At 41.4% G+C, this 13,565-nt stretch overlaps 1 protein-coding gene across 1 annotated transcript; it reads right to left on the minus strand.

Annotated features, from left to right (window-relative positions):
* Positions 1-6,183: 6,183 nt before the first annotated feature.
* On the minus strand, positions 6,184-6,684 carry LOC113915821 (keratin-associated protein 11-1). The gene has a single exon (XM_027581740.2). It carries the CDS (start codon positions 6,682-6,684, stop codon positions 6,184-6,186), a length of 501 nt encoding a protein of 166 aa, XP_027437541.1.
* Between the last annotated feature and the right edge of the window lie 6,881 nt (positions 6,685-13,565).

The following is a 13,565-nucleotide window of genomic DNA, read 5'->3' on the forward strand; positions in this document are numbered from 1 at the left end:
AGCGGGAGAAGGAGACGCAGGCTTCCTGCCAAGCAGGGAGCCCGATGCGGGGCTTGATTCCAGGACCCTGGGATCATGACCTGAGCCAAAGGCAGATGCTTAACAACTGAGCCACCCAGGCTTTTTAAATGAGCGCTACTATTTACATCTCAATTTTTGTCTAGAAGCATTTTCCTTGGATTTAAAAAATAACATCTCCTAGAAAGACAGATCCTTAAATACTACAAGCAACCCCTGAATATATTAGGTTAGTGCATCCCTTTCCATAATGCGTCCCTTTCCATAAAGGGATGTTTTCTTAAAACAGGTCTCTTTCAATAGACAGATGGAAATAGAAGTCTAATTCAGATTCATTCACCACTTTCTGGGTACCTACCGGGAGTCAGACTTTCACATAACGCTCTTCATTCTTATAACCACATGATAAAATGTTGCATACACAGGCTCTCTGTTCACCAAACCCATTTTCTCTTCTTTCTTCACCCATATCTGGGCCTTATGAACAAATTCCTTGTGCTTAAGTGTGGTCATAGGACTGGGAACTTGTCAGTGGAATGTAAGCAGAAGTCACTCTCCAGGCTGGCTTGTAAAAAGTACATCATATATATAATGAACTATATTACTCATGTTCTCCCAAGAGAAAGAACTCTCTCTATATATATACTATATTCATCATGGTTCTCCAGAGAAACAGAATCAATAGGAAAGGAATATATATACATATATGTTTATATTTATAATATTTATTTGTATAAGTATTCTTATATAGAGTCTTTTATATACACTATTCTTTATATACAAGAAATATATATAAATAAATATATAAATATAAATATGCATGTGTGTGTATATATATATGTATATACATATATTCCTATTGGTTCTGTTTCTTTGGAGAACCATGATGAATATAACACATCAACTATTAATTAGACTTTCAAGTATAGAAATGAATAAGAACCCCAAAACTTATACATTTTATTCTTCTTATGCTTACTGAGCATTTATTAAGTAGTCTGCTGGGAATTATGAATGCTAGGCCAGCAAGTCCGAACAGCGTTCATTAGGCAATAAGCATGTTTTGATATTTTTGAGCCAAAAAGTGACATTACCAGAGTTGTGCCTTGATAGTGTTATGAGTTGACCTGTGCCTCCAAGCATTTCTCTACTGAAGTCCTCACCTCCAGTACTTCAGAGTGTGACTTGCTTGGAAATAGGATCATTGCAGAGCTAATTAGTTAAGATGAGGTCATACTTGAGTAGGGTGGGCCCCTAGTTCAGTATAACTAATGTCCTTATGAAAAGGGGAAATTTGGACACAGCCTACACCCATAGACACACAGGGAGAATATCATGTGAAGATGAAGACAGATATCAGGGTGTTTCTAAAAGCCCAGGAGCGCCAAAGATTTGCCAGCAAACCACCAGAGGCTCAGGGAGAGGAATGGAACAGATTCTCCCTTATAACCTCAGGAGAAACAAACCCTGTTGAGACATGATCTCAGACTCCTAGTCTCCAGACTGTGAGACAATCAATTTCTGTTGTTGAAGCTCCCCAGTTTGTGATATTTTGTTATAGCTGCCCTGGAGAGCTAATACAGGCAGATTTGATAAAGCTGTCCAAAAAGGACATAGAAATGCTAGAATCACTTAGGAGCTTATTACACTACTGTAGTGTGAGGTATGCCTGCCCACAGCAGGCTGGGCCAGAGAAAATGCTAAGAAAAAAACAAAGAATTGTTACATCTCTAAGGAATTAAGTGTGTGACGTTAGGGGAAAGAGAAGTAAAACACAGTGACAGGATTCCATCCCAGGTGACTTAGAAGAGAGTGGCAGCATTAACCAAAAGGCAAGAATCAGTATAATGAGAAGGTTTTGTAAAAGAATATTTCATTTGAGTGATATAAGTCTTCTCTGCCATGATGCAATTGATGTGTTCCCAAGAAAACTTGTATTAAAATGGTTAATGGAGGGAAAAGGTGGTTTAGGAGAGCTGGACTTTCAGATCCAAGCTGATAAAGTCACTTTTTCCGAAGGAATTTCAGTGGTAAACTATTTTATGGTAGAAAGTCTGTGGTTATGAGACCAACACACCGCTAAAAAAATCCTACCCTGACCACACTCAGTTCTTGCTCAGGATGATCACCTGCCTTTCTCACAGGTACTAGAACTACCGTTAGCACAATTCTTACACTGTGTTGTCCCTTTTATCATCCATTTCCATAATAATGCACAGAATAACTTCCATAAAGCCTTCATATTTGCTTGTAATAGCTCTTTGTCTCTGTTAATGGGCGCTAGTTCCTTACCACAGCTGTTATATAATCTGAAACAAGCAACACAAATCATATCCCTAATTAATAAGTTTCATTATGAGCAATTTGAGTTTTGAAAATTTCTTCGAATTTTATTATAAGACATATTTCTGGAAAGGCCTAGCAGGCAGTTAAATGTAGGAAAGTAGAGCATATAAAAGAAGTTGGAGCCAGTGACCCTAATAAATAAGGATCTTGACCCCATGAAAGCTAACACAAGACCCTTCAAATATGAAGGCATTTATAAATTCCTCAGTGGAAATTGTCGTTTCCAAAAAGTATAAAGAGACCAAGTAGATATTTGCCAAGGCTGGGGTCAAATTGCACAGCCTGCCTTCTCTGAAGGTAGAGTGCCCTTTTAGAGGGAACCAGTCTGGGTCTGCCCCCTAATTTGTCAACCATTCATTCTTGCCATTCAACCGATTATCAGCTCATTCCCTTGACTTTTACAAGCTTTATGTCTCCTAGATTTAAAGCCAAATATCCCAGAGGTTGGTTGTATTTTCAGCTTATATCATAGTTGTAATATAAATAAGCATCATATATGAAAAAAGGTAGAAAAACCTACCCTTTTCAGAGAACATATGTGAGGTAGCACCTTGGTAAGCGCTCATAAGCATTTGTAGGGGAAGATACGGAAGAAAGTAAAAAAGTTCTACAGAAATTACTCTAATTAACTAAGCTATGAGCTTCATGAGGGCAAGAATCATGGTGGTTTTATTTACTGCTACATAACCAGCACCTAGCACAGAAGCTGGAACAGTAGAGGTCTAGTATTTGAGGATAGAAGGGAGGGAGGGAGGGAGTGAAGGAGGGAGGGAAGGAAGGAGAGGTTTCGTTCTGAACTGAATATGATAATGTTCCAGAGACAATGGTCCAAGAACTTCTTAATGCCTAAATTCAATTTTAAGTTGTTTCCCTCACTAGAATATAAATACCATCTAGGTCCCAAAATTTCTGTAAAGTCTGTTAGACACACAGATGCCTTGTGTAAGTGGGTTTTATGGACATCAAGGAAGGAGTAGTGCTAAGGTGTCTGAATCATTACAGTCTGAACAGAAACAGACTATGGAACAGGAAGAAGATCCATAAAATGAACTCATTTTTCTAAAGTGCAAGTTCAGAGCCAGAGGGATGAGGAAAGATAACAGTAAGGCACCTCCTCCCAGCCTTTCAACTCAGACCCTTCAGAGATGCCAGGAGTAGCCAAGACTTCCACTGAAGAGGGAAAGGAGTTGAGAATGCCAGGTTCACTTTATTTTTTTTTTTTAGGATTTTATTTATTTATTTGAGAGAGAGAGAACACAAGCAGGATGGGGGGCAGAGGGACAAAGAGGCTCCCCGCTGAGCAGGGAGCCCAACACAGGACTCAATCCCAGGACCTTGAGACCATGACCTGAGCCAAAGGCAGATGCCTAACCGACTGAGTCACCCAGGTGTCCCAAGAACACTGGGTTCACTTTAATACCAAACAGCAGGACACCTCAGCTGATACCTGGGAGACACACATGTTACCTCAGTTTATTCCTGCAAATGGGGGCCATGAGATGCTACCATCTTGTCCATTTGACAGCTGGGCTAAGGTTTAGGGAGCTTCACAAACCTGTAATGAAGCGGCAGAACCAGGATTTGAACCAAAGTCCCTCGAACTGCTTCCCCACAGCTCAGGGATATTACATACATATAAGACCCTTCTCTGGGCCCCAGACCAAGAAGAGAAAGAAATCATTGCCCTATCTTTTAAAAGACAGTCCTCAAAGGTGAACCAAAAACTTTATCATTTATTGTGAAATAAAGCAAAGAATGGAGAGAATTTTCAAAGTTCAAGTACAAATAGAATAATTCCCCCATCAGAAATAAAGGCAAGGAAGTAGCTTCGCAGGATAGCTACATCATCCTTAGATGTTCACACCATTATAATAAATAGCCCAAGCAAAAGTTTATTCATAGCAGCCCATAAAACCTATTATTGTAAATTGCTAATATATGAATCTACTAAGATGATTAGCCATCTAAATAAAAAAGAAAAGGAAGGCATCTCCATCCTTATAACTTTTTATTGAACTCTAGAAAGCTAAAGAATAAAAAAAAAATTAAATAATTTTCAACCTCTGAAAAACTTTGAATTTTCCAGATCATATGTGAAGTGACTGAGATATGCAATCAGTAAGAGTCTTGGAAGCAACACCTTTGAAGGAGCCATGGAGGGTTCCCCCGGTGACTTCTATTTTAGAATAAACCAGAACATATCTGAAACCCAGAGTTTTACTTTTAAAGTAAAGTGGGTCTGGAATAATATATAATAAAAACCATGTCTTACTTTAATGAAATATTACTGCTGAGTCATTCATCCTAATATGTGTTTGATTAGAGGGATCCTTAATTCTAAGAGTAGAGTGAGCAGTAGGAAAAATTTGAAAATATGCCGTCTATCCAGAAATCATCTATACATCTCTGAAAAACCATTAGTGAAATAAGAAAACCATTTTGTTAATAGAGGTTGCTGATCTGGGTCTGCACCAGGCACTGAGCTCCTCAGGTAGGAGAAAAAGCGCCCATTGCTCATGGCGCACACACCTTGTATGCCTCCATTCTCTGTAAAAAATCTTCCTCTTCTGTTTCTCCTAGAGCAACTCTGTAAAGGAAACACAGAGATGTGTTTCTGGATGTAACAGAGGAAAAGGAAGGACAAAAGCAAACCAATAGGCGGCCAGTTCTCACTTAAAAAAAAAAAAAGCAAAAGGAGTTAGCATGCGGACCACCAGTCCAGATGATTTGTTTTATCAATACACAGGATCCAGGGGAGAGCAAGCATGAATAAGGCTCTTAATAAAATAAACCACCATGTGTTTCTGAACTTTGCTTTCAAGTTTCTCCTGCCCAGATTTACTGAAACCTGGAGCTTTGATTTACTTTGAGCATTTGGCCCTGGGTGGGGAGGGGGGTGGGGGGGGAAGGGTGTGGAGGATCTACCAAACTTCTGCAGCAACTGAGGGGAATATAAAGCTGGAGCCACCCTTTGATGCCATGAATCTCAGGCCTTGGAAACCCACTTCCCCACCCTTCCTCCTTCTCCCCCATCTGGTCTGATCACGGAGGGATCTTCTGCAAAGTTTTCCACTGCGGTCCTCTGGTAAAGTAAGACTCTGAGACTCTAACAGACTCCGCTGCCTCCTTCACTGTATAATTTCCCAAACGACTTGGTTTCCGGGGTAACTTTTCTTTTTTTCCTACATGGCAATTATTCCGTGCACCCATACAAATTGGAGTAAATATAGAGGACATGTCACTCTAGATCACTACATGTCCAAAGACTTCTAGCCAAGTAAAATATCGGATATTCCCCTGCTTGTCATGAAACACGATGACTGAACCCATACTCTGTGCTCAGAGAAGAATGTCAGGCTCTGATCAGCAAGGATGGCTCATAGACAGCAAAAACCCTTGCAAATAAAGAACTCTATTGAGACAGACATTTGCAATGCCAAGTAAGCAGGTTTATTGAGAAAATACAGAGCGAGACAAGTTCCCTTCCTCAGAGGCACAAAAGCAGAAGCCAGAAGACACAGCAGCAAGGTCAAAACATGTCAAAACCACCGGAGACTGGGGTATGGGAAGTAAAGTTTCTAGAAACATCCAGAGGCATATGCGCCACCAGTGATCAACCCTTAAAATAAGCTTGGTGCTAGCCAGAACAATCATTGATTGCCAAAGGCAGCTTATTCAGAGCTAGCAGCCAAGCAGTAAGGCCGTCAGAACAGTGGTCAGCAACGAAGAGTTGTTCGGGGACAGGCAGCATGCTGGACGAGCCTGGAAACACCGCTGGCAGGTCCTGGAGTCTTGATTCGCTCACTGGCTCCTACACACTTAGCAAGTTCTTCGACAGCTGGACATGCTGGACATGCAGGACCGCTGGTACGTCCTGGAGACCCCGCAGGATGGTTGGCAGACAGTGGAGATTCCCCCCACCGGTTGGCACCCGGCGGAGATTCCTCCCACCGGTCGGCACACAGTAGAGATGCCACCCAGGGGCTGACAGCCACTAGAGACAAAGGTGACTGGCCGGCTGTAGGTGGTTGAGCAGGGATTGGAGACACAGGTGGTTTGCCGAGAGCAGGTCACCTGTCCAGGGCTGGAGACACAGGAATTTGACTGGTAACAGGTTGGCTGGCAAGCAGTGGACTCACAGGTGGACCCCTGGCAGTGGTCCAGGAGCCAGGAGCCAGTTTGGAAGGAACTGGGCAAATAGATGCCACTCAGGCAGTCGGCATCATGGGAAGAAGCTGTGGCAGCTGGAGCCACGGGGACAGTGCAGGGTCCTCCAATCGGCCTGGAAGAGCAGTTCCTTGTAGAACAGTTGTAGGACATGGTGCCAGACAGAGAGCTGCGGGTAACTTGCTGAAGCTAGCTCCTGAATTGCGAATGTCCCTTCAGGTCCCTGAGCTTTTATATATCCCTGCTGGTGGGTGGGGCTCCCGCCCTGGTCCGCCTGGCTTCTTTGGCTCAGACCAGCATGCCTTAGAACATCTTGTGAATCTCTAGGTTAATTGTCTCTTGAGAAGCCTTCATCCTCATAAAGACAGTTTAGTAGTTTGGTAACTAAATCACGAGGCTTCTGTACTGTACTTAGTCCCAGGATTAAGAAGGTTACTTGACAGCTTCAAAGCTATCGGTCATCCCAGCCCACACTTTGTCCCTTATTCATCTTGCTTGGATACAATGAATGTCGGTCTGACGGTAACACCAAACATGCCACTGTCCTGCCATCACGTACTCTCTCCCTTCTGACCAGGACTCATTACAAACCCACACCCTGTTTGGTTTGTTGTTGGCACTGAATATGTTTTAAGCATAACTTAACCAGCCAGTCTTCCATAGCTAACGGGGCTTCTCACGGACAAGGAACCTCCTTGAATATGCTTCAGGATGACAATGACAACACCTGTCAGGAAACAACACACAAGGACTTATATTTAGGGTATGAGCTGGCTCAGAAAATTAACCAAGGGACCGGAGCAAGACACATTCAGGAAGGGTAGAGGGCAGTGGGACTCACCCTTTATGTTCAAGCAGCAAAACAAATTAGAAGCTAATTTAGTGGTACTGTGTTTGTAGCCAAGTCCCTTTCTAAATAAATCGGATGAGCTTTATTCCTAAAATTTTTAATCCAATAACAATAGGTAAGAGTGACTGATAAGATTCATTAATATGCCAGTGAAATGGGCTTAAATTTTAAAATTATTATAATGTTAATTTAAAAGGGTACAGTATCTTTCTCCCAAGATGCTCAATATATTCAAAAGCTATTTTTTTCACACAGACACTTACAGATAGCATGCATTTTTATCACGGACAAACCAAAGGCTCTTGAAGGGATTGTCTACATCAGGGATAGGGGAAGGAACACATGAGGAAGTGGGCACTTAATATTTGGTAATGAATGAATGTGTGAACAATGTACCATAATATTTAATTATTCTTTTTTATTCCTGGGGAAACCATATACAGATATCATTCTCCTTTATCTCATCTCACTACAAGACAGTCAATTCTGAACACCTATATGACCAATCCTCTCCACCCACCTGTTCACAACCATTTTACCTCTGGCGAAATAAGTCACTTTACCAGAGCATAAGTGGTCAGTGATATTTCTGTACCAAAATAGCTGTAAGATCTGACTCGTGTCATAAACTGGCTTACCTGGGGTAGGAGAGAGGGACAATCATGGATTTCCATATCTTTGAGGGCGACAGATAGACTATGTTTTAAACATTCACAAAGCAAACAGCATTGTTAGAACTCTTTGAAAGTCCTTTTGCAAAATGCTTCATCCATCTCTATTCATTACACTAAAGCCATATTGGAAGCTCCCCAAGTTTCTAATTGGAAGCCAGTAACACACCCAAAAAAGACGGTGCTGTGCTGTGGGCTCTATTAGAATTCCCAGGGATCAGACCGTCTCTCCCTCAGTGACTCCCAGCGTGTTCTCAGGTAGAGGGAGAAATTAACAAGATGACTGCTTTCCACAATGTTATAACTATGCTCTTCCCACCACGAGGAATGTCCCAGTTAGTGTTTGAAGGTTGGAGTCCCTGGTCACAGGGGCTGGCTTGCTTGTTTCAAATGGGTGAGTAGTTTACAGGCTTCTACCAGCTATGAATTCATTGCCTGCTATGGAAAAGTACTTAATCATGCAAATTAATCAAGTGACAGAAGCAAAAAGTAGAGTCAGTAGTAAAGTTACACCTAAGTTTGCAGTGCCCATTGCCACATTTCTGAGATGGTAGAGATTTTTATATATCATTACTCTGTCTTGATTCTTTTCCACTGCAAGGTGAAAATTGCAAATAAAAGGATCTTAGAAAATATCTTCCATTAGCTTCAGGAGAAAAAGAAATGAACTTTTTTGTGTGTGTGTGCACATGACCCTCTTCCAGGCATTGAGTTAGAGGCTTTCCATTCTCCATATTTAAATGCTTTCAGCAACCCTATGGAGTACGTATCATGTCACACAAAGGAGCTAAAGTTCAGGGAGGTTGAATGGCTCACCAAGATCATGCAGTTTATAGTTGACTAAGTTGCGATTCAAATAAGACAGAGCCATGAACTATCAACCTGACCTGGGTATATTTAAAAAAACATGATGAGATGCCTTCTTCATTAAAGCTCCAGCAGTAAGTTCTAAAAAGAATCAATCGATTAATGTTCCATTAATGGTACTACAAAGAATGTAGTCTTCATTTCTCTTCCAGTTTCTAAATAACAAAAAAATAAAGCTTTTAAATCGTAAGTTACAAGCACTGCTGTCCTGGTACTTCATGTGTTGCTTCATTTACATAATTTGACAATTTTTACTTCATTAGAATGTAATGCAAGGTCACTACAAACAAAGCAGGAAGAGACAGAGAGCCATCAATAGCTTGAAGCTATAATTTGAAATTACAATTATCTATAACAGTGAAGATATACAACTAATTGTTCAACAACAGCAGAGAAGTGAATTGAGTTTGCAAGTCTAAGTTGCAAGACCTTTCTGAAAAAAACAGAATTCACAAATTCTGAAATCACTTTAAAATGATATTTCACGAGTAGTCTTCTTCCAGTCGCAAAGTACCCCCAAACCAATTATTTCATTCAACAGATTGCTTTCTATTTGACACCAGCAAAACGGCAGGCAGGCTCTCTGGGAAACAGCTAAGACTGGTGTCTTACACTATCCATCCTAGCATGAGGAAAGCTGCTAATACCCTCGTGCATTCTATTTTTAAGTGCAAGCATTTAGAGGCATCATTTTGATTGACTGTAAGTTGCAACAATGAAGAAACTCACACTGACAACCACAGGGAAGCTTGAAGAAACTCCACACAATTCTACAACCCTATTAAATGAAATCAACAAATCATTCCTTCATTGGAATGTAAAGATGGATCTGGCCAGCAGGTATCACCATGTAGTTACATGCAACATGAAGCTTTAACTCCAAGAAAAGGCTTATGAAGTTTATCCTCATGTCTGCAGAGTGTGAAGTGAGGGAGGTGTGGTGAGAGCTGGCGAGGAGAGATTAAAGACCTGCTACCCATTATCTTCATCACTGATGGAAAATTTGCTCTCATTTGTAAAGAACAATCTAAGCCTTATACAATAATTATCACAGGCTGCAAGTGAGCAATTCTTTCATTCAAAACTGAATCACAGCAATCACTTAGACACGGCCAAGCGTTTGAGAATAAAATGAATTAAGCATGTGTGGGAGGCTGAACGTTTGATATGTAAGAAGGATATTATTCATCACAAAGTTGGTAATAATGTTGACCAATGCCAGTTCAAAAAACCCACTTAGTCTCATCAAATGGAAGAAGAGTGGACTTGCTGAAAAATTAATAAACATAAAATGAGATTTTGTCATTCTGTATTTTTCCAGGATGTTCATACTCTCAAATTGAAGCTATTCATTATCTCTTAAGAAATATAAAAAAGGAACTCAAAATTTAAGCACAGAACATAATGGCTGTTTTAAAAATTAAATACATCTTGCCTGAATTGTTCTGTCTTTTTTTTTTCCACTTCACACAAACCTCTGGGTTGAATCTCCAGAATCCTTACTAACCAAGACATTATAAACCCCCAAAGGCTGAGTGATTTGCAACACAAAACTGAACTGAAATTTATTTTCCAAACTCTTCAAAAAGCATGAATCCTAGAAGGTTGGAATCTTTGGGGCAGAAGGCACCTGGAGGGCAGAAAGCGGAAGGTGAAAGACACAAACAAAAACCAGCAAAATAGTTGCTTTTAGAACTTGAAAATACCAGTCACCAGCCTCACAACGTCTATAAAAATAAACCTTCCGAGGATAGTGTCAAGGCTGAGAAATCCTAAATTAAACCACCCTTCTCTTTCTCTTGATGCCTCATTGCAAATTCCTGTAATTTTTCATACGTGCTTCCACTTGGGGTCAAAATCAGGGTGTTGTCAATAAAAATGAGCAGAATCCCAAGTTTGGGGCCACAACAAACCATCATGTGGGAAAATCCATGTGTATGCGGCTGGCATTGCTCTGGTCCCTGTCTTTCAATATAAGAGGTAAACCTAGTTGTGACCAGACATGAGTAATGTTTATGTACAGGGCCTGAGAGAGAAGACTCCAAATCATTCAAGATGTGTTATCCTTCCCTGATTCAGAATTGCTCAGGGCCTACTGGTTACCCAGCAGGGTAAGGATGCTAGCAGTGACCTAGGAGACAGAGGTATAAGGTAGGTCTGCTCTCAGCATCCCCTAGCTGACCTGTTGTTGATTGGCAGCTCCCTCAGAGCTTCCCAAATTGGCCCTCCAATGCAGACGGCAGGGAGAGAGCAAAGAATGAGGCAGGCCACTCCAGGCTGGTCCATGGCAAGTTTTAATGAGCAAAAGGAACTTATAAACAAGGCTTCCCTCGGGCGGCCGCAAGACCAATGGATCCCCACATCTGCCCACCAAATTTTAAAAGTTGATAAAGAGGCCTTAGCTGGGTTCAGTCACATGCGTCGTGTAGGTGTTCTCAACACCATATCATTATCTCAAGGCTGTGTCCTTGAAGAAGACTCTGGGAGCAAGAAAGGAGAGCGGAACCCACATCAAAGGACAGGGGAAGGGGTAAGGAGCCTCCAAGTACCCGAGTCTAGCTCCCAGGTCAGTGGGTGGTCACATTGTTTTGATGACCTTACCCAGCACCCCTGCTTATGCGCTTTCAACACAATCCTCCCTCCCTGGTCCCATCTGCCTGATGAGGAGCGTTGTGGTAGGCCAGCACTATCTCAGGCTATCTCACTATGTCACAACTGGGTCTTAAAGTCCTCTGGTCCAATTCTGTCCTCTGATTGAGGAGAGAGTAAGTCCCAGAGAGGGCGTATCTTTGGCAAGTGCATCAGACATTCTTGTGCACTAGTTCAAACTCACGTCATTCCATTGTATTCTGCTTGCACGGACTAAGCCAGCTCCGTGGGGGTGCACCCAGACACTGCTTCTTCACTTTGGGGCCACTCACCTACTCTTGCTTCTTGTCCTGGGTCTTCTCTGATGTCATGGCAAGGGAAGCCTATGCTGACTTACTCTACGCTCATGTATGTACCACCCAGAAGTGGGCCCATGCTTAAGCAATGGCGAATGCAAACCAATGGGCAAATGCTCCCACCTTTTGAATTCCAGGTAGACAGGTGTGAAATTATTCCAGAAAGTCCCACAGAATTGCACATGAGTTGTCCACGATTGTGGCCAACTTGCTAACACTTTCTTGTGGTGGCTTCCCAATCCTCCATGTCACTCCCCCTGTGCTGCATTCTCTGGAATAAAATTTCCAAACAAACTAACTGTCTCAAGCTCTAGGAGAAACCTTGATACAAACTGAGCATCAAACACATAATGATTGGATTTTTAGAGGAGTTTCTGTAAAGACCAAATATAAAACGGTGAGAGTTCTTAAACACAGCTAGATTGTATGCAGATTATAAAAATTTCCTCCAAGTAATGTCAATCACACTGTGTTGTTTCCTTAACATAGGCTTGACCCTAAGAACTGACACCCCAAAGACATTATTATCGTCAGTTTGATATCACAGTTGTTTTCCAAAATGGAGGACCCATTTTTCCAAGGCAAGATGTGAGCTAACTATGAAATGAGAGATCATTTTAGGTAATAAATGGATAAATACTTTTCACTTTTCATGGCCACATATTTATTTTTAAATATGTTAATAAAATATGGCTGGATTATCTAATCCATAATTTTATGGGTATCATTACATAGGTTGAGGCTAAAGCAAGCTTTTTTGTTTAGAAAGTGAGTTATTATAGATAAGAGTATTAATTGAATAATGATGAGCTTGATATTAAAAATATGGCAAAAGTGTCAGAATAAAAATCATGGTGGTGGTTTAAAAAGTATTTAAATGGTTTAATGGTGTACTAAGATGGTTTAGTAAACATCTAAATAATAAATATTTTAAGTGGCTTCATAAATATTTTTTAAAATTCAGCTCATTCTATATTCAGAAAATGTGACCACTTGACGAGACCCATTCACACATGCCCATATATTCCAAAAGACCTGCTCTCTCTTCTGCTTATTAATTACTTTGTGACAAATTACCCCAAAACTTAGTGGCTAAAACAACTATCATTGTGCCATGGGGTTCTGTGGCTCGAGACTTTGGACAAAGCACAGCAAGGCTGGGTTGCCTCTGCTGCCCACACACGGAGGAGCTGGGGCATGTGGGGACGGCAATTGTCTGAAGGCTCATTCACTCACTATCACTGGTAGCTGGGATGCCTACGTGTGGCCTCTTCGTGTGGCCAGGGCTTCTCCAACATGGTGGTTGGTTTCAAAATCGAGAAACCCAGAGGAGAGAGTTAGGATGAAGCTTTAGTGTTTCTTCTGGCCTGGGCCCCACGGTCATGGGTCATCCCTTTCTCCACATGCTCTGTCACAAGGTGTCCTAAAAGCTCATGTCTGGGGGAAGGTGAAATAGACTCCACTTGTCAGTGAGGGAGGAACAAAATTCTGGCTGAGTAGATGGGGCTTAAAACATCGTTTTGGCCGTGAAATTGAAATTACTGTATTCCCAGAGTTGCCAGGACACCAGAACTAGAAATCCCTGTGATGGACTTTGTTTACTCTCAGGAAATCTGAATTTCACATTCTTTATTATTAGAATGTTTGAAGTGACTAGATGGCTCATTGCCCCTGTGAATCTCCTGTGAAGGGGACTGCTGT

The sequence above is a fragment of the Zalophus californianus genome, chromosome 1 (genome assembly GCF_009762305.2).
Source record: "Zalophus californianus isolate mZalCal1 chromosome 1, mZalCal1.pri.v2, whole genome shotgun sequence".
In the NCBI taxonomy this organism is placed as follows: domain Eukaryota; kingdom Metazoa; phylum Chordata; class Mammalia; order Carnivora; family Otariidae; genus Zalophus; species Zalophus californianus.